At 41.9% G+C, this 25,480-nt stretch overlaps 1 protein-coding gene across 1 annotated transcript in view; it reads left to right on the top strand.

The window, feature by feature from the left end:
* The window catches only part of PTPRG (protein tyrosine phosphatase receptor type G), a 3,415,981-nt gene that overhangs the window by 2,972,366 nt on the left and 418,135 nt on the right, over positions 1-25,480 (top strand). Inside the window, exon 15 of the mRNA XM_044077514.1 lies at positions 20,258-20,390. Within this exon, the coding sequence (XP_043933449.1) occupies positions 20,258-20,390 (133 nt within the window). The remainder of the gene's footprint in view (positions 1-20,257; positions 20,391-25,480) is intronic.

A 25,480-nucleotide genomic window follows, 5' to 3' on the forward strand; every position in this document is an offset into this window, starting at 1 on the left:
ATCATCTGCAAACAGAGCCAGCTTTCCTTGACTACCAGACCAATTATATCCTTGAATTTCCGAGTCCCTTATCTTCTTTAGAAGAACCAAACCAGCATGTGACCATGCAGCCTCTGCATAAAACTCAGGAAAAAACAAACCGGGCTCATGTAGTGCCGAACTCCACTGGGCACTCAGTATTTCCAGTCCGAAAGGTTGTAAAAATCCAAAGGAAATGTAAAATAAATAAAAAATGTCACTAAACCACCAGGGAACCTTTTAGAACCATTGATATTAATTTATTAAATAATTACAAAAATAAAAAAGTGGTTCCGTAACATCAGTACTCCCCCAGCATGTTTCCGTTTGCATTAATGCCATTGAACTCTATTGTGATTAATGATTTAGCTGTAGCTTTCTGTTCTTACTCTGTCACAAAAAAGACTGAACTGTTGTGGGATATTCTCTATTTTTCTACCCTGGCCATCTCTATGATAATGCCCAGTTCTTTATCAGATATTATAACACTGTTTCGTTATCTACCTTACTATGTTATTTTGGTTACATTGCTCAAAACAATTGTTTTGTGGAAATGAAACATATAAACAGGGAATCGCTTACCATATAATAAAAATCATGGGTTACACCACCTCTGTCTTTCTGTAGTACAAGTTGCAAAACTGTAGACCCAGGAAAACTCATTGCTCCTTCCTCGTGTTAGTTGAAGATCTGACCCCATTTAGGATAAAAGCAGTAGTCTGACATTATGCCGTGTATGGGTAGGAGCACATTGAGAATACTTGTGGAAATGGCCTTGTCCAGACCCATCTTGGACATTACAGGAGGAGGCCCTTGGTGCTCGTCCATTTCTATCTTTTATTAGCTCCGTCGTTCTGGATAACCCTGTCTTTTAGATACGTCAGTATTCAGTGGACCTGGCTTTTTCTGGGGTAGTTATTCATCTACTGCAGTTTTATCTCTTTGTTTAGATGTAGTGTGTTTCATTAAACAGTTGTAAGATTATGGTCACTCTATTCAGTCTGTCTGATAAAGTTTCCTGAAACTGGACAGTGACATCTACATCTCAAGCTGATGTGTAGACATTTCTCACTTTAGGTATTTTAACCTGTGCTTTGACTTTTCAGACTTCTCTATGACTTTCACTCCTCACCTGAATTGCATTGAAAACAAACTAAGTTCACAGTTCAGGGAGACTACCTCCTTCTTGGGGTTCACAGGCAATTCATTGAAAACTATTTTGTTAGAAAACAAATCAGTTGTAAGGAAAGTGATCAACTTCCTTTTCATAAGTCCAAAATGGATGATTGCTGAAGTTACTGCATTTTTATGCAAACCATGGTGAACTGCCTCAGTGAACATGCATTTTAGCCACGTGTATGTTGTCTGACTGGCTGTTGACGTTGATGACAAGCTTTCCTTTCTTGGGCCACAAGCTGGTGGGGGGTTGCATTCCCACAATTGACTTATGTAGTTTCAGTTCTTCCTGTATTCACATCTGTTCTCCCTCTATCTCTGTCCTGTACAACAGAACACAGACTCTACTGGATACATTTCCAATTTGTCCTTCTGTCCATTACCCATGATCATAGTTGCATTGCTCCCATCTTGGACAGCTGGCTACCTACTTTTGGTCACTTCCCATACTTTTCCTGAGTAGAGAAAAAAAGGAAGCTTCTTTATATAAATTACTGCCCCACCTTTCTGCTACGTCTGTTCCTTCTCAAAACATCCTGTTATTTCCCTTCTGAAATGCCTGTCCTTGTCAAAACTCTGTTTCCTGTCTAAAGACTAGCTTCAAAGAGTTAGCCTTTTCTGTCTACACCCTCTTTCTGAAATACCTTGCCACAACACTTTAGGATGTACTCAGCCCGCTCATCCTTCTTCTCCAAACTAAAGCCTTAATCTATCTTTTTAATGAACCCAACTGCAAGCTTTTTGATGTAGCATAATTTGGAACCACATCCTTGTTTGATCAGTGTTAAAATTAATTTCACTTGTACATGCTGTTATACTAACCATTGTGTATGTGTCATTTTATTTTACCCTTTAAGTTCATGCCTCAACAAGCTTCATTATAGGATCATATGATATACAAGGGAGTTTGACCAGAGGGCATGTGCACCTTGCCACTAATCACCCTTAGGCTCTACCATCCCTTTCAAGTAAGACAAATCATAGATCATTTCAAACATGGCTACCAAACAGATAAGTAAGCAAAATGTGTTCTTTATTTTTAATTAGCTAGTTCATTTTGAAAAAGAGATAGTACTTTTTCTGCCAGTATAGCACAGTAATGGAGGACTAAACCACTTAAAAACAGATTACATTGCCAGTGCCTTTATTACATCAGTGGACCACTGCATAGAAAATCTTCGCAGTCCGTTATGTTCTTACATGTAAAAAATATCTGTAGCACAATTGTATATTATAGGGAAGTGAAGCTATGTTGAGGGTTTGAGAACTTTGTAAACTCTTTGAATTGTACCTTTAGGATGTCAATCTTCAGGAAGCTACGGTAGTTTTAAAGATTTCAGAGACATGCTTACTTATTGTGTTTATTTAAATATTTTCAGCTTTCTCCCTTTGAAGACTGTACCATTTCACTTCGGTCACATTTGTAGCATTTATGTTTTGTATGCAGTAGCATCAGTGTCGTAAATGTTCCCTGCGTGAGATGCTGTACTTGGACTACCTACAGCATTTACCACACCGCCAAAATTTCATTCTTTATTTGGGTGACTGCACTTGTCTAAATGAGCAAACCAACTGCAAGTCCGTTCTTCCTCAGAGGCGCATTCCTGTATTATTTCAGAAACTAGTTTTTATACCTCACACTATGCCCTGCAGGATACTGTGGCAGACAGAAACTAAAGCTTACAGTACAGTGAGTTCTAATTCACCCTTGCTGTATTCCAGCGATTGCTTATTTATACTAACTTATTGAGCCATTGGAGCAATTCTGAAGGTCTTGACTTTTACATTTCTGTAAGCATTTCAGAGAGAAAGGCAGCTTCCTGCTGCCTCATTTAAATTCAGACTTCCAAGGAATGTCTGAAAGTTATAGCACAACAAAGGAAGCTGGGAAGATGTAGATGTAAATGTTTAAAAAGGACAGATTATCTCTCGCTGATATGGGTGGCCAACTAGAAAGAGTACAGAATTTCAACATGGCAGACTGACCCCATTTTGTCTGTACTTTGGGGTGTATATTTTTCTTCTGGCCTCTGTACTAGTAGTAATAGTAAAATTATACTAATAATAATAATAATAATAACAACACTGTGTTAATGTACTTTAGAATGCCTAATCTTAACCATCTTAAAAAAAAAAAAACTGAAAAATTATTTCTATTATCGTGTCAAAAGATTTTATATTAAAGATTGAGGTGAATTAGCAATCCTCCAAACTGCTTAGAGGGGTACAAACCATGTGTGCGTGCGTTGGTGTTCTCTGATGCACTGTTAAGATTTGCTTCTCTGTCTTGTGCCGAGTGAATACGGTGTTAGACTGAACTGTCCTGCAACCCTGAACTAGATAAAGTGGGGGATAATTGAGAGAATGAATAAATTATGTACTTGTTTCAAAGACATTTGAAATTATGTGGAAAAGCTGAAGCATTTTTTGTTAGTAAAAGATAAAAATGTAAGTGTTGACATGGTTATAATTTATGTAGTTGTCAAATTTAGATGTGTACAGTAAAGGATGGTTAACTGAGATGAGATCAGCACCTTCAGTTCTGATGCTGATCATATGTCCATTAGGCAGGTGGAGAAGTGGTCACACTCTGTGTGAATAGTATATATAACAGGTTTAAGTGCAAGTGAATAGAGGTGTTTTCTGTGCCATAAAATACTCCACATTTGAGTGGCTTTTATTATTGTTATGCTTAGTGCCTGCAGGAACAAGTGTACATGTGAGCAAGCACTTATGTAGGGAAAGGAGGCCATGCTGTACTGTGAAATCAGGTATGCACAAACAAGATAGCCTCAAAGTTCCTTAATGCTGCATGTCATCCCAGGTCACAGGGGGCTCTGTCTTATCATAGCTCTGCCTCCACAGTCAAACCCGAGTTCTGTTTCACGCACCATTCCCAGTGCCGCGGGAAGAGGTGCCCATGCATACTTCATGGCTCATTTCAATACTGATAAACTTATGTTGTTTCACAAAGGGATGAATGGCCCAATACAAACCTTAATAGCCTGAAGTATGACTTAGTGACACTTTGACGCCTTGTTTTTAATAACCGGTTTGTTTTTCCAGGCTAAAATGAACAGTCATAATTTCAGTTAGACTGAGATGCTTTATACATGGATAAATATACAAATACAGTTATTTTCTGTAGCAAATTATATTTGTAGCCTGATAAAGCTGAAATTAATGCTTATGCAAAACTTCAGTAAGAGCACCCCATTCATTTAGATTTTATTATGAAGGATACATTGTAAAGGAATTTTAATTAGTAAACTTGATGAAAATTGGAGAAAGACTGTTCAACAGCTTCAGAGCTACCTAGGAAAATACTTCATTGTCATAGAGGCTTTCTTAAGTAATTGTTGTGCATGCTTTTAACCACAGTCTTCCAGGCAGTGGGAATATTTTAGCACAGAGAAGCACGTGGGCTGCAGTCCCACAGCCATTTCCAGCCTTCCCTCTAAATGAGCTCATTGTATGGTTTCCTGTAGCACAGCAACCTATTGATGTTCTTCATGTTTCACTGTTGCAGTCATTACATTTGGGTTATCTGCTTGCAGGTAGCCCTCAGTCGGCCTGATTAACAAAGTCTTGGGTCCTGCGTCGGTTGCTGTCCCTTCTTCCATGACGTCAGGTCGCCACGGGTATAAAACATGCAGCCGACGCCATTACATCAATCTTTCTTGCCGTGCCGTACCCGAAGCAGAAGCAGTTCGCAAGTGCCAGTCAGCCGACTCCTGAAATTTTCGTTTTCGATTTTCAGAACCGAAGTCTTCAACTAAAGCTAAGTACCCCATTGGGGAAACTTTTTCTTGCTCCTTACCGATGTCAGTAAAAGTTAATAATTGCTTGTGGAAAGCAAATACCTCATAAAGATTTTCATTCGTACTGTATTCCTTGCCTAAGACCTGACCACGATGTACCTTGCTGTCGGTTTTGTGGTTTATTTAATCAGCGCACTATCCGTCGATGGTATATTTTCACCTCTAAATATTTTGGGTCTCGGTTTAATTATCCAGAAATGTCGTCGGTTAGCCATCCGACTACCGGGATTCCGAAAAAACACAAAGATAAAGACAGAGACAGGCTGCCGAGGTACATAACTGCCGACGATGCTTCTCCTAAGCCAGTTGCCAGTTCGCCGGTACTCAGTGAGGCGCTTTCACAGCCCCTGATACTTGCTACTTCTGATTCGCAGGCTTCTACTGAGACCCATTCACAGTTCGGTATGCCGCGAGATGCTTCAACTTTGGAACCCACAGATGTCTCTACCTTGGATGAGTCCGGAGCCGCTGTGCAGGCACCAGCTTCTGAGGCTGTATTCAGGCCTACGGACTTGCATATCAAACCGATGCCTCTTCCTTCACTTGGGCCTAAATCTCGAATCATGCCTAAAAAAACAACTTGCCCAGGCCACATGCTCAGGCCTCTATGCCTAAAAAACAAATGATAAGAATGGCTGAAGATTTAATAACTCTAATCAGGGGCAGCCAACCCCCCCTTTCTAAGAGGCCTAGGACTGAAGTTGTTTATGAATCTTATGACCAAGATTCTGTTTTTCTGATTCTTCTGATGATCTGGATTTGCCTTATCTACTTATGAGGATTCTGATGCAGAGGACTCCCTCTGCTTCCCCTGCAGAGGATTTTTCTTGTGGTGAAACCTTACATACTCTAAGGGAGCATTTCCACTGGGAAGGCCAGGATTTTTCTGATTCAAAAAAGAGGCTTGGGGATTTCTTACTCCTACCTCAGCACAGGCTTTTAGCTATTCCTCCTGTACTAGACATTGTTGATGATGCTTTTTCGGAATCTAGTTTGGCCCCTGATTCCTTGCCTCCTGCTCCCAGAAAACCTGACAGATACTACAGGGTCCCTGAGTCACACAAGTTCCTTTTTAAAAATCCTATTGCGGATCCAGAGACCATTTTACAGGGACCCAAGGGCATTAAGGCTTCTACTGCTAAAAATCCTTCCTCTTCTGATAGAGACTCCAGGGTGCTGGATAGATGGGGTAAGAAGGTTTACACTTCTGCAACCTTGGCCATTAGGGCTTTAATCTGCCAGTTTCATATGTTAAAGTATCAGCAACATGTTATTGGATTGCTTAAACAGAAAATGATGTTGATTCCTGACTGTGTGGAAAATAAAGAATTACAGGATTTAATGCATTCTTCTGAACAAGTTGGAAAACATACTTTGCAATGTGGTTTTGATTCATTAGAGGCCTCTTGCAGGGCTGCTGTTGCTGGGTCTGTGCTCAGAAGGCATGCTTGACTAAAGGAGCAATCCTTGCCTGATCATGTTAAAGCTAAATTGTTGGATGCTCCCTTAAATCAGGACTGCCTGTTTGGCAACAAGGCTGAGGAAGTTCTTAAAAAGATGGAAGATAAAGCTAAACCTATGCAAACTGTTAAAGATTTCTTACAAGTTCACCCTCCTACATTTAATAGGCACTGACCCTCTAAGAATTGGTCCTTTCCAGCCCCTTCCAGGTCTTCTCAAGCCAAACCCATACACATCAAAAGCCTCAAGTTTCAGTCCCAGGGGACACACAGGACTAAGCAGTGGGGGGCCTCCACTTCCAAATCTGGGAGTAATAAGACTCCCCCATATGGTAAACTGTCTCAGTGACTTCCGTTTAAAATTTCCAAGCACTTATCAACTGACTGCCCCTTTGGAGGGAAAGATTATTCTTCATGCAAACAGCTAGGAACTCATTACCCAGGACAAATGGGTTTTAAATATAGTGTCCCAGGGATACAGATTTCACTTCCACACATTGCCAACACCAAGCGGGTGGCTGGACCTACCCCCAAATCAGTGGGCAGAGGCCCAAAAACAAGTACTTTCTCTCTTAAGCATGGGGACTATTCATATGGTACCGGAAGAGGAAAAGGGACAAGGATGTTCATCGTGTTTCACTGTTGCAGTCATTACTCTTGGGTTATCCTGCTGGCAGGCTACCCTCAATCGGCCAGAATTCTAGAGTCTAGGTCCGGTGTCGGTTGCTGTTGCCTCTTCCGTGACATCAGAGTGCCAGGGGTATAAAAGATGCAGCCGACACCATTTTCTTCAGTCTTTCTTGCCACACGGTGCCTAAAGTAAAAGTAGTTCGCAAGTGCCTGTCGGCCGACTCCTGAGATTTTCAAATCCGAATTTCAGAACCGAAGTCTTCATTAAAGCTAAGTACCCCGTTGGGGAAACTTTTTTCTTGCTCCAGACCGATTTCAGAAAAAGTTAACAATTGTATTTCTTGTAGGAAGCAAATACCTCATAAGGATTTTCACTCTTACTGTATTCATTGCCTAGGCCCTGATCACAACGTTGCTAGCTGTCGCTTTTGTGCTAGATTTAACCAACGCACTCTCAAGCGTTGGTTCGATTTTTCATTTCATTACTTTGGCCGAAGATTTAATTATATAATGCCATCGGATCAGCCGACAACCGGAGTTTACAAAAAATGCAAGGAAAAGGACAAGGATAGGCATCCGAGGTCCAAAACCGACGATGAAGCCTCTACTAGGCCAGTCGCCGGTTCTCAGTGAGGCGCTTTCGTACCCCGTGACACCTGCTACCTCAGAGCCACAGGCCGCTACCAACTCCCATGTGGAGCCGACTGGGCCTCTGGATACGCAAGGTATTGGACACTCGGAAGTCATTCCCTCAGATGGGTCCGAAGCCGCTGACCAGGCATCGGCTTCTGCGGGTGTCTTCAGACCCACACAACTATATATTAAGCCATCCTCAGCTTCAAAGACTAAAGCAGCTCTAAAGACAAAGAAACAAGTACAGCATTCTCCTACTCAGACTTCCATGCCTAAAAAACAGATGCTCAAAATGGCCAAAGACCTAATTACTTTGGTCAGGGCCTTCCATCCCCCTCCTGATAAGAAGCCTAGGCAAGAGACAGAGTATGATTCTTCTGATCAGGTATCTATTTCCTCTGATTCGTCTTCTGAACAGGATTACTCCATGCTTCCCTATGAGGATTCTGATGCTGAAGAATCCATTCCTTCAGCCTCTCCTCCTGAGGATTATTCTTTTCGGGAAACCCTGCATACTATGAGGGAGCATTTCCACTGGGAGAGCCAAGATTATTCTGAATCTAAGAAAAGGCTCAGAGACTTTCTGCTTCTTCCTCAGCACAGACCCCTTGCTATTCCACCTGTTCTAGACATTGTAGATGATGTATTTTCAGAGTGCGGCCTGTCCCCTGACTCTTTACCCCCCGCACCTGCTAAGCCAGACAGATACTACAGGGTCCCGGATTCTCATAAATTCCCATATAAAAACCCCGCTGCGGACCCAGAAACTATATCTCAGGGTCCCAAGGGGGTTAAAGCTTCCACTGCAGAAAACCCTGTCCCCACTGATATGGATTCTAGGGCTCTAGACAGATGGGGGAAAAAAGTCCACACTTCTGCTACCCTGGCTGTAAGGGCTTTAAATTGTCAGATTCATATGCTTAAATATCAGCAATATTTAATGTCACTGCTTAAACAGAAAATGTTGACAAATACTTCATGTTCAGAGAACAAGGAATTGCAGAATTTATTGCATGCAACTGAACAAGTGGGAAAGCATACTTTGCAATGTGGTTATGATTCACTGGAGGCCTCTTGCAGGGCCGCTGTTACAGGTTCTCTTTATTAGAAGGCATGCTTGGTTAAAGGAACAGAATCTGCCTGATCATGTTAAAGCAAAATTATTAGATGCACCATTACAGCATGGAGGATAAAGCAAAATCCATGCAGACAGTCAATGATTTCTTACAGGTACAGCCACCCAGGTTTAGCAGGAACTGGCCTTCTAAAAACTGGTCCTTTCCAGTGTCAGACAGACCACAAAGAGGCAGATACAGGCATCCCAGAGGCAGATCTCAGCCCCAAGGCTCATACAGGCCTAAACAATGGGGTGCTCCTACCTCCAAAAGCAGAAAAGACAAATCACAACCTTACAGGAAACAGTCCCAATGACTTTCCTCTACCAGTTCCAGGCAGTTTTCTTTTGACAGCCCCCTTAGGGGGAAAACTAGGACTTTTTTCATCAAATTGGCAAATGGTTACCCAAGACAAATGGGTCCAGAACATAGTGTCCCAAGGCTACAGGTTCCATTTTCACACACTACCAAGGTCAAAGGGCATGCCAGGCCTGCCACACAATCAGTGGGCAGAGGCACAAAAGCAAATTACAGCCCTCATGGAAATGAGGGCCATTCAGCAAGTACTACAACAAGAGCAGGGGCAAGGATTTTACTCCAGACTTTTCTTAGTACCCAGGAAGGACAAAACCTGGAGACCAATACTGGACCTGTCTATACTAAATACGTTTCTGGAAGTTCCGAAATTCAAGATGTTGACTCTGCAGCAGCTACTGCCCATGCTGGGCAAGAGGGTTTGGCTCGTAACTTTGTACCTAAAAGAGGCATACCTGCATATCCCAATCAGACAATCTTGCAGAAGATACCTCAGATTCATAGCTGGCTCAATGCATTACCAATTCTCTGCACTGCCCTTTGGCTTATCTACTGCGCCCAGGGTCTTCACAAAATGCCTGGCACCAGTAATTGCGTTTTGCAGACAAAAAGGAATTCAAATATATCCCTACTTGGATGACTGCCTAATTCAGGCAGAGAACAAAGACACTCTTCCAAAGCATCTGGCGTTTGTAAAAAGATTACTAATTGGCCTAGTGTACACAGTAAACGAAAATAAATCAAAACTAGTGCCCTCTCAAAAGATAATATTCCTGGGTGCAAGCTTAAATACAACTGCCCAGATGGCTTATCTCATGCCAGACAAACAAAAGCAACTGACTACTTACTTCAAGAAATTGGCAACAAAAACCCACTTATCTGCAAGGAAAATCCTGCAGGCCTTGGGTTTCATGGCATCCTGCATTCTACTAATTCCATATGCCAGACTGCATACGAGGAAACTACAATGGTATCTGAAAAGTGTTTGGACTCAGCATTGCCACAGCCTGGAGACAGTAATTGCACTCATTCCCTGCCTACAACAGGAGTTTCGATGGTGGGCAGAAACCTGTCACCACAACAAGGGTCTGCCATTCAGTTTACCCACAGCCAGACAGACACTGACAACGGATGCATCAGATTATGCCTGGGGGTGCCCATATAGCAGGAAAATGTATTCAGGGCACATGGCCTGCAAACCAAATGCATCTTCACATCAATCAAAAAGAGATGCTAGCTGTTCAAAATGCCCTGACAGCTTTCAAGGACCTGCTTCATCCAGGACAGTTACTGATAGACAGACAACACTACGGTCATATGTGGTACATAAACAAGCAAGGAGGTACACATTCATACCCCCTCTGCAGACAAGCAATGACCTTATGGGACACAGCATTGGCTTTTCAAGTTCACCTGCAAGCACAATTCCTGCCAGGAAAAACAAATACTCTGTCAGATGGACTAAGCAGAAACCTCATGGATCCCCACGAATGGAAACCGGATCCACAAGTCTTCAGCATATTAATAAGGAAATGGGGATGCCCAGACACAGATCTATTTGTCTCCCCTCACAACTGTCAATTGCAGAGATTTTGCACAAGGATTTATCACAAGCAAGCATGGAAAGTGGATGCCCTGTCATTCAGCTGAAAAAATCTAACAGCATATGCTTTTCCCCCACTGCCTCTCCTTCCCAGAGTACTCCTAAAGGTCAGACAAGAGAAGCCAAAAATGATGCTGATTGCACCAGACTGGCCACGCCAGCACTGGTACCCAATCCTAAAGAGCTTGTCTCAAGGTCCAGCATGGATATTGCCTCAAACTTCTCACTTGCTGACCCAACAAAACAATCAGATCCTGCACAGCCAACTCAGAACCTTAAATCTGGCAGCATGGCGGATAATGTAGCCATTCAGAACACTCCTCTTTCAAAAGCTGTTATGGATGTTATCTTGGAGGCCAGGATGCTCAGTACCAGAAAATCTTATGCAGAAAAAGAGATTCTGTGCTTGGAACCAGGAACAAGGCATTGACACGTCTGTACCAAATATACCTCAAATTTTACAATACCTAACTGAGATGCTGAACAAAGGCCTTTCTTTCTCATCAATTAAGATTCATGCCTCTGCCATTTCAGCCCATTACAATACGGAACCACCTATATTTTCTCATCCTTTAATAAGACAGTACCTCAGAGGGGCCAAAATCATTAGGCCTCCAAGGAGAGCACCAATTCCGGCCTCGGACCTCAATTATGTTTTGGAAAAATTCACACTGCCTCCTTTCGAGCCAGCATCAACAGCAGATATAACATTCTTATCCTGGAAAACAGCTCTGCTCCTAGCAATAACCTCTGCAAGGCGAGTCTCAGAGTTACAAGCACTCATGGCTGTGGAACCTTTCATCATTTTTCATTCAGACAGGGTTTATCTGAGGACAAACCCTACATTTATGCCTAAGGTGGTGTCCAGTGTGGCCCTCAACCAAACCATTCACTTGCCTACCTTTTACCCAAATCCACAGAACAAGGGTGAGAAAATTCTGCATTCTTTGGACATACAAAGGCAGTTACGCTTCTACTTGGATAGAACTAAAGTTTTCAGAAAGACTGAGCAAAGTTTAGTGTCATATGCTGCAGGATCACAAGGAAAGGCTATCTCAAAGCAAACTATTTCTAAATGGATAGGCAATTGCATCCGTTTCTGCTATTTTCAACATGGCAAATGAGTGCCTAAGGGCATTAGGCCTCATTCCACCAGAGCAGCAGCCACTTCAGCAGCCTTCCTCAGAGGAGTCCCAACCAAAGATATCTTAGAGGCTGCAACTTGGAGTTCAGTGCACACCTTTACAAAGCACTACCAATTGCCTCTCTACTCTAAGTCCAGAGCAGGCTTTGCCACTGCAGTTCTGCAGGGCTTCATAGCCTCTCCTAATCCTATTTAGCCCAGCCACCCATCCTCAGCTTTGGGATTCTACCCAAGAGTAATGACTGCAACAGTGAAACACGATGAACATAGTACAGTTGTGTACCTACCATAAATGTAGATGTTCGAGTGTATTAGCTGTTGCAGTCCAGGTTACCCACCATCCCCTTCTCTTTGCTGGGACTTATCTGCACTTGACATCTGGGGCAAGAAAAACTGAAGAAAATGGTGTCGGCTGCATCTTTTATAACCCTGGCGATCTGATGTCAGGGAAGAGGCGACAGCAACCGACGCCGGACCTAGACTTTGGAATTCTGGCCGACTGAGGGTAGCCTACCAGCAGGATAACCCAAGAGTAATGACTGCAACAGTGAATACACTCGAACATCTACATTTATGGTAGGTACACAACTGTACTTTTCTACTCGAGAAAAGACAATTCATAATGTCCTATCCTGGACCTGTCTGCTCTAAACACCTTTTTGGAATTTCCAAAATTCAAGATGCTGACTCATCACCAATTACTTCCTATGCTAGGCAAAGATGCCTGGTTGACAACACTAGATTTAAAAGAAGCATACCTGCACATCTCAATCAGGGAATCTTGCAGAAGATACCTATGCTTCAAAGAAGGCTACACGCACTATCAGTTCTCTGCACTGCCCTTTGGCTTATCTACTGTGCCAAGGGTATTCACAAAGTGCCTAGCTCCAGTTATTGCATTTTGCAGGCAAAGAAATATTCAAATATACCCATACCTGGATGATTGTCTAATTCAGGCAGAAAGCCAGGACATACCTTTGAATCATCTGGCCTTTGTACAAAGGGTTCTAACTTGTCTGGGGTACACCATAAATGAAAAGAAATCACACCTGGTACCCTGTCAAGTTATATTCCTGGAAGCAAGCTTGACTACAACTTCCCAGATGGCTTACCTCACACCAGAGAAACAAATTCATTTGACAACCTGCTTCAAACAAGTGGCCACAAAAACCCTGCTATCTGCAAGACAAATACTGCAAGCCTTGGGGTTCATGGCCTCCTGCATTCTTCTAATTCCGTATGCAAAACTGCATATGAGGAAAATATAGTGGTATCTAAAAAGCCTATGGTGTCAACATTCTCAGGATCTAGAAGCAATGATTCCTATCATACCTTGCATACACCTATAATTCCTTTGGTGGGCAGAAGCCTGCCACCAAAACAAGGGACTACCTTTCACACCAGCCCCTGCTGCCCAAACTCTAACAACAGATGCATTAGACTATGCATGTGGGGCTCACCTGGCAGGGAAGTGCATTCAGGGCAAATGGAACCCAAGTCAAATGCACCTGCATATCAATCAAAAAGAAATGTTAGCTGTACAGAATACTCTGACGGCCTTCAAGGACCACATTCTTCCAGGACAACTTATGGTAAAGACGGACAACACCACTGTTATGTGGTACATAAACAAGCAGGGGGGTACACATTCTTACCCCCTCTGCAGACTAGCCATGGCATTGTGGAACACAGCCTTGAGCTACCAAGTGCACCCACAAGCTGAATTCCTGCCAGGAAAATTAAATACACTGGCAGATGGACTAAGTAGAAGCCTCATGGACCCACACAAGTGGAAAATGGAACCAAGGATTTTCAACATGTTGACAAGCAAATGGGGGAGCCCAGATAGAGACCTGTTTGCCTCTCCCCAGCACTACCAATTGGACAAATTTTGCACAAGGACTCCCCACAAACAAGCCTGGAAAGTGGATGCTCTGTCCTTCAGCTGGAAAAACCTATCAGTCTATGCTTCCCCCCCTCTACCTCTGCTCTCCCAAATACTACGAAAAGTCAAACAGGACAAACCAAGGATGATTTTGATTGCTGCAGACTGGCCAAGCCAACATTGTTACCCCGTCCTGTGCAGTGTGTCACGGTTATTCCCTTGGCACCTGCCTCAGACCCTTTCCCTGTTGTCTCAGCAGGAGAACCATATTGTTCACCCTCAGCTTCTAACACTGACCCTTGCAGCCTGGCTAATTACATAATCTCTCCTCTACCATCCCTCATTAAACCTGTGATGGATATCATTTTAGAGGCAAGGAGGCCTAGTGCTAGAAAATCTTATGCTGAAAAATGGAAGAGATTCTGTGCCGGGAACCAGTCTCAAGGGATGAGCACAGCAGCGTCCAATTTACCTCAGATTTTACAATACTTAACTGAGATGCTTCACAAGGGCCTGTCTTTTTCCTCCATTAAAATCCACGCCTCAGCCATTTCAGCTCATTATAACACAGAACCTCCCTTCTGCTGTCATCCGCTGGTCAAGCAGTTCCTCAGAGGGGCCAAAAATTTGAGACCACCCAGGAGAGCTCCAACCCCAGCCTGGGACCTTAACTTTGTTTTGGAGAAACTCCCTCTACCTCCTTTCGAGCCAGCTGCTACTACAGACTTAAAATTTCTTTCTTGGAAAACAGCTTTCCTTTTAGCAATCTCTTCAGCTAGAAGGGTGTCTGAATTATAGGCCCTTATGGCATTGGAGTCTTTCATCATCTTTCATGTGGACAGGGTTTCCCTCAGAAGGAATCCATCCTTCATGCCCAAGGTGGTATCCAGTGTGGCTCTTAATCAGTGTATTCATTTGCCAATCTTCTTTCCCAATCCACAGAACAAAGGGAAACAGATACTGTATTCCTTAGATGTGCACAGACAACTTAGATTCTACTTGGACAGGACTAAACCTCAAAGGAAATCTGAACTTCTGCTGGTGGCATTTGCTGCAGGGGTAGAAGGGAAGGCTATTTCAAAGCAAACCATTTCTAAATGGATAGGCCATTGCATCCATTTCTGCTGTAAGCACCATGGAAAACCTATCACCCAGGGGATCAGACCTCACTCCACCAGGGCTGCATCTACCTCTACAGCCTTTCTCAGAGGCGTCCCTACCAGGGACACCCTAGAAGCTGCTACCAGGAGTTCTGTGCATACTTTCACCAAGCATTATCATTTGCCAATTTTCTCTAAATCCAGAGCTGGCTTTGCCACTGCAGTCTTACAGGGCCTTATAGCATGTCCTAATGCTATCTAAATTCCTCCTCCCAACCATAGCTTTGGGAATCTGCCCAAATGTAATGACTGCAACAGTGAAACACTAAGAACATAGTACAGTTGTGTACACTTACCATAAATGTAGATGTTCGAGTGTATTCACTGTTGCAGTCCTGGTTACCCTCCTTCCAGCCCCCTAACTTCTTTTGGCTATACCTCTACTTTCCTTTACTATGCTTAAAAGCCTTTTTGGTGTATTTTCTTTTTTGTTGGAGGTATATCATTGTTCTTTTATATTTAATTGCTCCCCATTAGGGGGGCACCTGACATCTGGGGTAAGAAAAACTGATGTAATGGCATCGGCTGCATGTTTTATACCCCTGACAACCTGACGTCATGGAAGAAGGGACAGCAACTGACGCAGGACCCAAGACTTTGTTAATCAGGCTGACTGAGGGCTATTGCAAGCAGATAACCCAAGTGTAATGACTGCAACAGTGAATACACTCGAACATCTGCATTTACGGTAAGTGTACACAACTGTACTTTTTGTGGTTGCTTTGCATCCCAAATGACTGCTATACTGTGTTTTGTGCCATCTAATATGTATGGTATTGGTCAGAAGATGAGAGATTTAGTGTATGCAAGTGCTACCATTTACTGCTTATTTGTCTTTGTGTACTGTGATAGTCTGACTGGGATAAAATCTTTCTTTCAGCAGAGGCCTGAGGAGAAATACCCACATTTAACAACAATTTTGACATTTACTTAAAATACAGTTACAGTATATCAGAAGGAATACAAAATATAGGTAAGTGTACACACACAAGAGAAAAAAAAATACAGTAGCTTACATAAACATCATTTAGAAACAGACCATGTACATAGCATGCATAGGTATATACAGCGTTGCACATACATTAGAAATAGACACAAGCCTTTAAATAGCAAAAACAGCTATAAAATTGAAAAATACTGTAATATCACCTGCATTTTCTAGCAATTAAAATAATGAAAAGAACAGGCAGCTTAACTATGGAAATATTAGAAAGGTGAGAAAGTGGTTAAGTATGATATGTTAGTAGCAGAGCAACAGTGAAAGGAACAGATATGGTATTAAAGAACAGATAGGATGTTGCAGTGTGTACTACCATGTTCAGCTTCATTTCTGTATGTTTTTTTTTCGCAGCATTCTGAGACAGATAATAACTGTTAACTGTGTTTACCAGGCTGATTTTGCATTTCTCAGAGCTGCTCCATTTTATCTCACCCAGGATATTGGTTAAGTTTGATTTTCTCTGTGCAAGTTTGAATGAGTTTTTGGAGTTGTTTGAACAAACCTTCTGAATAGTGGCAAGTCTGAACTACTAAAAAATGCAATTATGTATCCAGTTCATGCTGAACTGATGTGATTTATATAAAACCAACCATGTGACTCCTCTTCCATTGAAGCCAGTATGTGAGCTGGCAGATACTCCAAAGTCGCTCTGTTTTCCCAAAATGCAGTATCTAAAAATAGCCAGATATGAAATTGGCTACACTGCCAGGCAGGTGGGTTTCAGTACATATTAATGTCCTGCTAATGATGCCACTCCTTGTAAAACAAAACCCTCCAAACGATTTTCAGTAAAATTCACACCACACATTAATACATTTTCCACTTAATTCAACTCGGCAAGCCATTCTTCAGAGCCTTGGAGGCCTAGCTAAAAAAAGCCCCGTCACCTTCTTCCACTCAGAGTGCAGACTACAGTAGTGGAGCTGGTCTGTAAGGGAGGACATCCTCAGTCATAGCAGTCTTTGCGGCCACTTATCTTAGCCTGTAACTCTAGTCACATTATAGGAGGCTACAGAGCTCATCTTTAATGCTACAGATATGTCTTGGAAAAAAACACCCCTAAGAGCAGGCTTCAGGGTAGTCTTGTGTTTGCTTGATGCCAATTCCACCTGAAAGGACAGCACCGTGGACCAATGAGATACGTAGTTGGGGACCCTTAACACCAACTTGAATGAGGAGTATGCCTTCTTGCTTCTGTTGGCCAGTGCTCAAGGTTATTTTTTTTGAGGGGCAACTGTGGTTCCTGCGACCATCAGTGCTAGACAGAGATCACATAGGAGTTAACACTTCAGTGCTTAGATGGAAATTCTCTCTGGTTGACCTTGGATTTTTATTCATTTGTTCACTGTTTTTTTTTTTGGGGGGGGGGGGGGGCAGGAGCAGAATGACAGTGCACCCAGTCTTTCAAAGTAGTATCCTTAAAACTGAAAAACATGATGACTAGATGATCCAGGATTTCCTTGTTTGGGAAGGCTCCTGGGAGATGAGAGGAGGAGGATTGAGGTCAAAGTATTCCTTCTTCAGTGAGCTGCAAAGAACTTCCAAATGAGTGACCATCTGAGGTGGCATAGCTTATTATTGTTGCCTGTTTCATGGACAAAGGCCTGAAGACCCAACTCTCTAAAGAATCCAATTAGGAGGTAACCCAACATCCTCCAACAGCACCAGATGAGGGCTTGCAGATAGACTTTTGCAAGAGGAAAAAAGTGACAGCCTTGTACTTTTTGTCAGGCATACCAGGATGAGTAGACAATGTGGGAGAGGTCTGCAGCAGGCCTGTTGCTGTTATCACACTGAAATCCTGAAGAGAGAGATCTAACCGTTGTGACTCGAGTTTCCTTCAAGCATCAAACAAGAATTTAATTCTTACATTTCAGCCATAATCCATGGTGCAAACTCACTTAGTGACGGCCCTTTCTTCCCTAGCGCTGACCAACTGTTTTGGGTTTGGAGAAGTCCTGGTGAAGACACATTGGCACCATGTTCTCTAGGATTAGGCTGAAACAGACCCAGACCTGAGCTGATGTATCTATGAAGCAGCCCAAAATATACCCCCTCAGGTGGGGTCTGTGGGTGCATCTTTGTCTTGGCTCTCTGACTTACCACCTCTGGAAATAGAGTGGATTGTTGTGTCCAGTAACTGGTGTAAACCCTATCTCTACAAAGGGCAGACGACTGTATAAATTGTTGACTTGTCTCTAAAAAGGCTGGTCCTTCCCTGCTCCTTTGAACCAATTTCCAAGTGGAAAAGACACACTATCCCCCCCCCAGGTGGCCTTGAAAGGAGTCCATCCTTTCATTACTGTAAGGACCCTTCTGTTCAGCATACTAGCTGAATGGCAAAGTCAATGCCCATCTTAGCACAAAGGACTTTGAAAACAAGAACATAAAAAAGTAGAAATGTTCACTGATGATAGCAAGGATTGTAGGCCCAACAAAAGAAGAATGGATGCAGGGGGCAGCTGCACTTATGTATTCAGTATGTTAGGTCAGAGCTGGCTGTATGCATAGTCCATCTAGGCAGTTGCCTGGGCACCATGCTTGTAGAGGTGCTGTTTCCAGTTTATTTATTTTTAGACTAATAAAATTGATAGTTTCTTTGCTGTAAATAAAATAAATAAATTAAACTGCAGCCCTACAGCAAAACTTTCCCACCCTGCAAATGTGATAGGTGCCCTGGGGTGAGGGGTGGGGTGATACCACACGTGACCATTTAACTCAAGCAGTGCCACATTAGACTTGCATTGCGAGGTCTCCATGACCACCATGGAGTAACTTTGCCTAGGGCAACAGCTAATTTAAGGCTGGCCTTTGGTCACAGCAACCATCATGTGTTTATATCCATGGTCATGGTAAAAGTTGCTGGCAGGTGGCACAGATGGATAAGATGGAGCTGTAGTTCCTGTGGTACAGAGTTTGATGCCCTCAACCCTCATTTGCTTAGTGTGCACCCTTGAAAAAGGATCATATGTCCTGTGGACCTACCTGGCTAACAAATATCTATTTATTTACAATTAAAAAAAAATTATTGTTGAGAAGGATGAACCCATTGTAGGATTAATCATTGAGGATTCTCAGTGTTAGAACTGCAGCAGTCTTCTTGTCACATTGTTGCACCAAGTTTTCAGTCATTTTGGAAAGAAAGGAAAGGTAATGGTGAGCTTAACTAATGACTGTTTCTGTAAAAATACCAAGTTGTTACTAAGGCTGCAACAGTCAATGTTCTGTTTCTTCATTGTACTGTTTTTATACCAAAAAAGTAATGGTGTACTTTGACCTTAAGTGTGCACGCTTGGCAGTCAGCATTGTTTTCTTTAGTAATTAAGCAGTCTTTTGCATATTTTTTCTTATGAATCCCCATAGTATGCTAAAGGCTTTAAGTACTGCTTGCCTGCTTTGATTGTTCTTTATCATTCTACAATCATTCCCTTCTTATAGAGTGCGCGCGCATACACACACACACACACACACACACACACACGCGCGCGCGCATGCACACCATTATGATTAGCACCTCTGCTAGACGTGCCTGCTGTGGGGCACTGCTTTCATAACTGAGCATTGGCCTGCTTTTTTTTTCGTAGCTGAAAGCCTTTTCACAGTAGTGGCAGCTGCATTTCTCCATTTTTTTCTCCTCCTACCCAGCTTCAACATTCGTACTTAACCTTTGCTTGTGTGCTGCATATGTTTTATTCTAAATTGCACTGGAATATAATCCAAGCGCTATTAACACAGGGTATGACCTCAAATTTTGTGACACGTGAATTCTCCATTTATCAGGATTTGTGCTTGGATGCAGTGAACAAGCAGTTATGTTTGCATTCAGGAGGAGCTGCTGTTTTACTGCCCGATTTCATAGCACTTTAAAAGAATGGGTACAGGAAACTGTTCAGGTAAGGTACAATGATATCGCAAAGCATTGCCTTGACTTTGTATTCAAACAGACTGTTCTAGTCCTTTCACTTCTGCAGTTTTTCCCTGTACATGTCTACTAGAAGGTGTATCTTCTGGTAGAGTGTATAACATAACATGCATTGTGATTCTGACACTACATTTTTTCTTTTAAACTAAGTGCTTTCTGGGTAGATGCATGCTAGGCATTATTTTCCTTTAGGTTTAGAAAATAAAACCCTCCCTGTGATTTCGTCTAACTGCAAACAAGTGATTTAGTTTTGTATAAGAAGTATTTATGAGTAGTATGAATCTGGTCATTGTTTTGTTGTTGTCAGCTGTATTTTAAAATCCAGTATTGACCTTATTTATGCATCACTTGTCTTATATTTTATTTACCATGCAGGTAGTATTGCTATTTCCACTATGGGACCCCAGGTCTCAGTCAGCAGAATGGAGTGGATCATTCCCCTGGTGGTCGTCTCAGCTCTGACCTTCGTTTGCCTCATTCTACTGATTGCAGTTCTGGTTTATTGGAGGTGAGCATACTGTAAGGATGATGCAACTTCCAAAGTATTTGTCAATCATATCTTTTAAGTGGAAAAATTCAAGTGCACATGTATTTAAGTTTGCAATGTTCGTTTTTCATCTAGATATAAATATTCTCTTTCATAATGTTCTTTAAAGTGTAGATTTCTTAACTGTTCAGGCTTTACATTGATCCTGCTAAGCAACATGAAAGGACGTATTAGAGACTCCATTTTATTGCATTTTGTCTGCTGTTTTTGTTTGGTGAAATGAATAAGCATCATTGTTAAACTCAGCAGCATGAGTTCCGTTCTTACTTTTAAGTGCAGTAATTCTTTCTACATGTCTGTCTGCAAGCCTGTAATCTGCCTGTGAACTTTGGTGATGCTAGACTTCTCTGTATCCTCAGATTTTCTGTTGAATACATATGGAGAAAGGAGGGGGTCAGTTCAGATTCTCAACAAGTCAGTACAGAATGGCAAGGTAGCATTGTTTTGAAAAATATAGCTGACAGTTTTGTGACAGACTGGCTAACTCAGGGTCAACAGAAGGAAATTATTTTTCTTATATAAGGTAGTAATGAAATAGCTATCCACGTGAGTGGTAGAATGAGGTAGGCTGGTGTTTGTGACCACTGACTTAGCCATGAGGTAGTAGCCAGGCTGTCGGCTGACCAAGTTATTCTTAGCTGCCGCGATGATCAATGAATTTGTACTGTAGCTGAAAGATTCCTATAAACTGAATCCAGTACCAAAGGAAGTGAAAAACATTGTAAATAACAACAAAGAAAGCTACACATATTGAGAAACTAAACCAAAGAAATAAACTTGCCCATCCTCAGCAGGAGTGAGCCTGCTTTGCCCGTAGCATTGTTAACAACTAACGGTGGTTGGGTGTATCACCCTCTAGAAGTGGCCATCTTGGTTGATAGTGTTGGGCAGGGACTTCTTTGCTGATTTTGATAGGCAGCTATGGCAAGTCTGCAAGCAAGAGGATGTCACCTTGTCTGGGTTTTCCTGGTTCTTATACCCCCCCCCACCACTGAACTAATTTGGAAGCAGGTAGTGCAGCCATAGGGCAGGGTCCCTTGGAGGTGGAAAATGTGTATGTGTTTGGGGGAATAGCCATCCTAAAATCACACCCAGTTTAGCTGAATTATTTTAGATCTGCAACATAACTTAAAGTGTGACTTGCTTATGCTAAATGCAGCCATTAGGGGTGCAAGGATCCAATCCATTCTGGATTGTATGTCCTGTCCATTCCAGGTGATAGGTCTGACTCCAGTTATCTTGCTTTGCCAAAACTGTGACAAATAGCATGTAAGTGTAGTGAGTATGAGCAGTGCATTCTGTGTGAAATCACCATCCAGTCAATGACATTGTTTGCCAATTATGGCAGATTCTGTCTCGTCATTTCAGGTATTGGGTAGAACATCCATTTGACTTAATTCTGATCCTTCAAGGCGTGTTGTTTCAAACTAAACCTAGAGAAAAGTGCATTATTAAAGTTAGTACGCATGCAGATGTGGTTTTTGGACATTCAGCAATGGGGGCTATATGATGCAAGGGGTAAAGTTTGAAATTTCTGTTCTATTTTGATCTCCTGTATGTGCTTTGTCAACACAGAAAATCTGTGACTAGTGTTGAGTTGGGAGCTTAGGTAAGGTGAAGTAAGAAGAGCATATCACGTGTCTTCATAGAAACCTCATTTTTGTGACTGCTGGTGTTGCAGGAAAATAACATCAAGATGCATGTATTTGTTAATTATATAAAAATATTAGTTAGCAAGGTTTTATAGCATTGGTTTTCATGGGGGTGGAACGTAGAACAAGAATATGGAGAAATAAGCAAGTGGTGGTTACACAGTGCTGCAGCTCTGTTTGTTTCTAAAATGACCCATTTATTTCCAAACTGTCTACCAGCTGAAAATGTGAGCATGTGAACAGTCCAGCCCTCCTGTTGTAAAATGAATTTTGAACCAGACCACTGCTTGTCCTGTCTGTGGCCCTAGATTTGCCTTTTCCAAGTAGATGGGGAGATGTGGAGGCACTGTGGAACAAATGGAGGCAGTTAACCATGTTTCAGTGGAATGCCTGATTTTGGGGGGGGGGGGGTGAACTAGCAACACTTGAGTATGTCTTGACTGTAAATGTCTGATATGTACTTGCTTAGAAAGAGTATTGCAAACTCCATGAAGACGCTTCCCGAGTGCAAGTAAAAGTAATTATATATTAACTGTTCTTTAAACAAATGAATGCTATAAACCAGGAAAGCTCATTGAAGTGTGTGAAGTTCTGAATTTACTAGTTGTGGCGTTTCGACCCATCGAGATGCTCACACGAGTAAGTGTGAGACTTGTACTTTTTTACTTTATTTATGTGTATGTGTTTATTGAACAGATTAATCCCACTAGGCATAGCCTATTTTCAGGGGAGTCCCAGGGTGATAATACTGACTGGAGAAGTTTGCCCAGACCACAGGAAGAGTTCCCCTGTCATTTTTTAAGAAAAGAAAATTATTAAGATTGCAAATATTTATGATTGTGGAAATGTATAGAATAGTGTTAAATAAGTACATAAGGAACCCCTGCTCTCTCATGTCATCTTTTGCATTTGTCTATGCTAATATCAACTCAGGTAAATGGGACCTCAGTTTAGCATGTCATCTGAAGGATGACAGCTCAGGAGTGTAGAGCCCCACCCACTTATGCTGCACTGCAGAATCAGCACTGGAAAAATAAATTCAAGCACTTGGTTTGGGAGTAGATTCACAGATTTGTGATGATTCATCAAATGACATTTCTTTAATGGACAAAACCATGAAAAACTATTGCTGAAAGCAACGTTCAGCAAACAACTTTTTTTGCAGGAGGCAAGCTCCTCCTGCACCCTCATGTGGGAGGAGACCCCCACCCCTCCTAACTTATGTATACCAACTTTGCTGTCACATAACACTGGAGAAAAGTGAATAGCCTATCATCTCTGAAAAAGCACCTTTCAGCAATATATTGCTTGTGGTATTATTAATCTGACAAATCATTGTCAAACACTCTTCACATTACCTCATCCACAACTTTCTGTTCTTCCAGCATTAAAGGCTAATGTACTTCCTTTCGAACCACTCACACTGCCACTCAACAAGGTTTATTGCTTGATATTTCTAAGGTGATCTAATAATGGCCTTAAACAGACAGTTGAAAATTTTAGTTTGCACTGTTAGTAAAACTTGATCACCGAAGAGAAGTAGGACCATTCACAAAGCTGAAACATCTAAACTTGCCATAATGAGTTTTTGCCAACCTTACAAATACAGTGCCATATATCACAGAACTTGTTAAAGTTAACTGCTACTTCCAGTGTATCCTTTTAGTAAAAGCCTGAAATGTATGTAATTATATCAACGTAAAAATGGTATCAGCCACACCATTTGTTTTATACAGCTTCTGCATTGTAAGGCTCAAGGATGTGTGCACGTACAGTGCATGTGTTCGAGGTCTGCACTTATTTATTTTGTACAGCATGAGAAACTACAAAGATGCAACTGGTGCCACTGTACAATGGAGTTATTTTAAAATTTAAATTTTTAATAGTCTAATTATGATTTTGTAAAAATGACTATCTGTGGCAAATTTAAATTTGCCTACTCTCTGCAATATTTCCCTAGTCTTGCATGATAAATCTTTACTCTGTCATGTTTGGAGAGTCATCATTATCTTATTGTACAGTAGCATTGTGACTGGTTAAAAAGACATTTTTGCCCTGTACTGTGTGCAGCATTTTACCTACATGGTTGGCTTACCAACTCCACCAAACAACTAATGAAAGCTAGGGGTAACGCCTGGAAATTATGGCATACAAGTAAAAACCCTGCACAATTCACTCAATACAAACAGCTGCCTAATCAAGTAAAGTGACTAGTCATCAAAAACAAACAAGACTACTACATTACTCTGCAGAACAACTATATGCAAAATCCTAAAAAGTTCTGGAGGTCCATAAACTCTCTGTTATACCCAGGCAAAAGCGATAATCCTCCCCAGATCCAGACATGGCCCCAGCTGGAAACTACTTCACTTTTTAATTCATTCTTTAAAAACAATATAGTCAATCGCACTGCCAACTTCCCATTAATCAACCCACTGCCCCATACCCATCTGGTACAAGACCAAACTTCTCTCTCCTACCCATACCTACCTCCACCACAAACTTAAACCTGGATCAAATGTTCCATATAACTTACCACCAGAATTCCTCTAAAAATCAGCAGACACTATAGCCTGTCCCATTAGTATACTACTAAACATATCCATTCAAGAGTTCTTCATTCCCACCATCTGGAAAAAGGCATTTATCCTCCATCTCCACAAAGGTGGAAACAGTAATAATATATCTAAATTACATCCATTTACCATCCTCTTTCCCATCTCCAAATTTTTTGAAGAATGTATCCATAACCAGCTACTTAACTACCTACTACACCACAACCTCCTCTCCCCAACCTAACATGGATTTAGGCCTAGTCATAGCTCCACCACTGCTCTTATATCTTTCTTGGACACAGTCAACCATGCTTAAGACACAGTCAGCCATGGTTGAGACTTGGGATACCTTGTCTCCTCACTATTTCTTGACCTTTCCAAGGCATTCAATACTGTCTCCCACTCACTTCTTCTGACCAAACTCTCTAATTTAGGCATATCTACCCCTACCCTAGCCTGTTTTTCTAACTACCTTACAGATAGACAACAAGCAACCAGATGGCACCAATCCCTCTCTCCTTTCCTCACCATCAGTACTGGAGTCCCACAAGGGTCCATACTATGTCTACTGCTCTTCAGCATTTTCATTAATGATTTCTATACCAGCATACCCCCATGCTAATGTCATTCAATATGCAGATGATTCCACCATCATCTGCATGTCCAAGTCTACTTCAGAACTACTTACACTCACCCAAAATGCCTTCACGTCCACTGAAACCTGGATGTATAATAACCATTTAGCCCTAAATACTAATAAAACCAAACTTATGTACACCCCGAAAAAAAACAACACCCCTATTCAAAAATAAATTTACCATCAAGTCACTCAACAACACTTGCC

This window comes from Protopterus annectens, chromosome 7.part0, assembly GCF_019279795.1.
Source record: "Protopterus annectens isolate FY-2018-M chromosome 7.part0, PAN1.0, whole genome shotgun sequence".
NCBI classification, from domain to species: Eukaryota; Metazoa; Chordata; order Ceratodontiformes; family Protopteridae; genus Protopterus; species Protopterus annectens.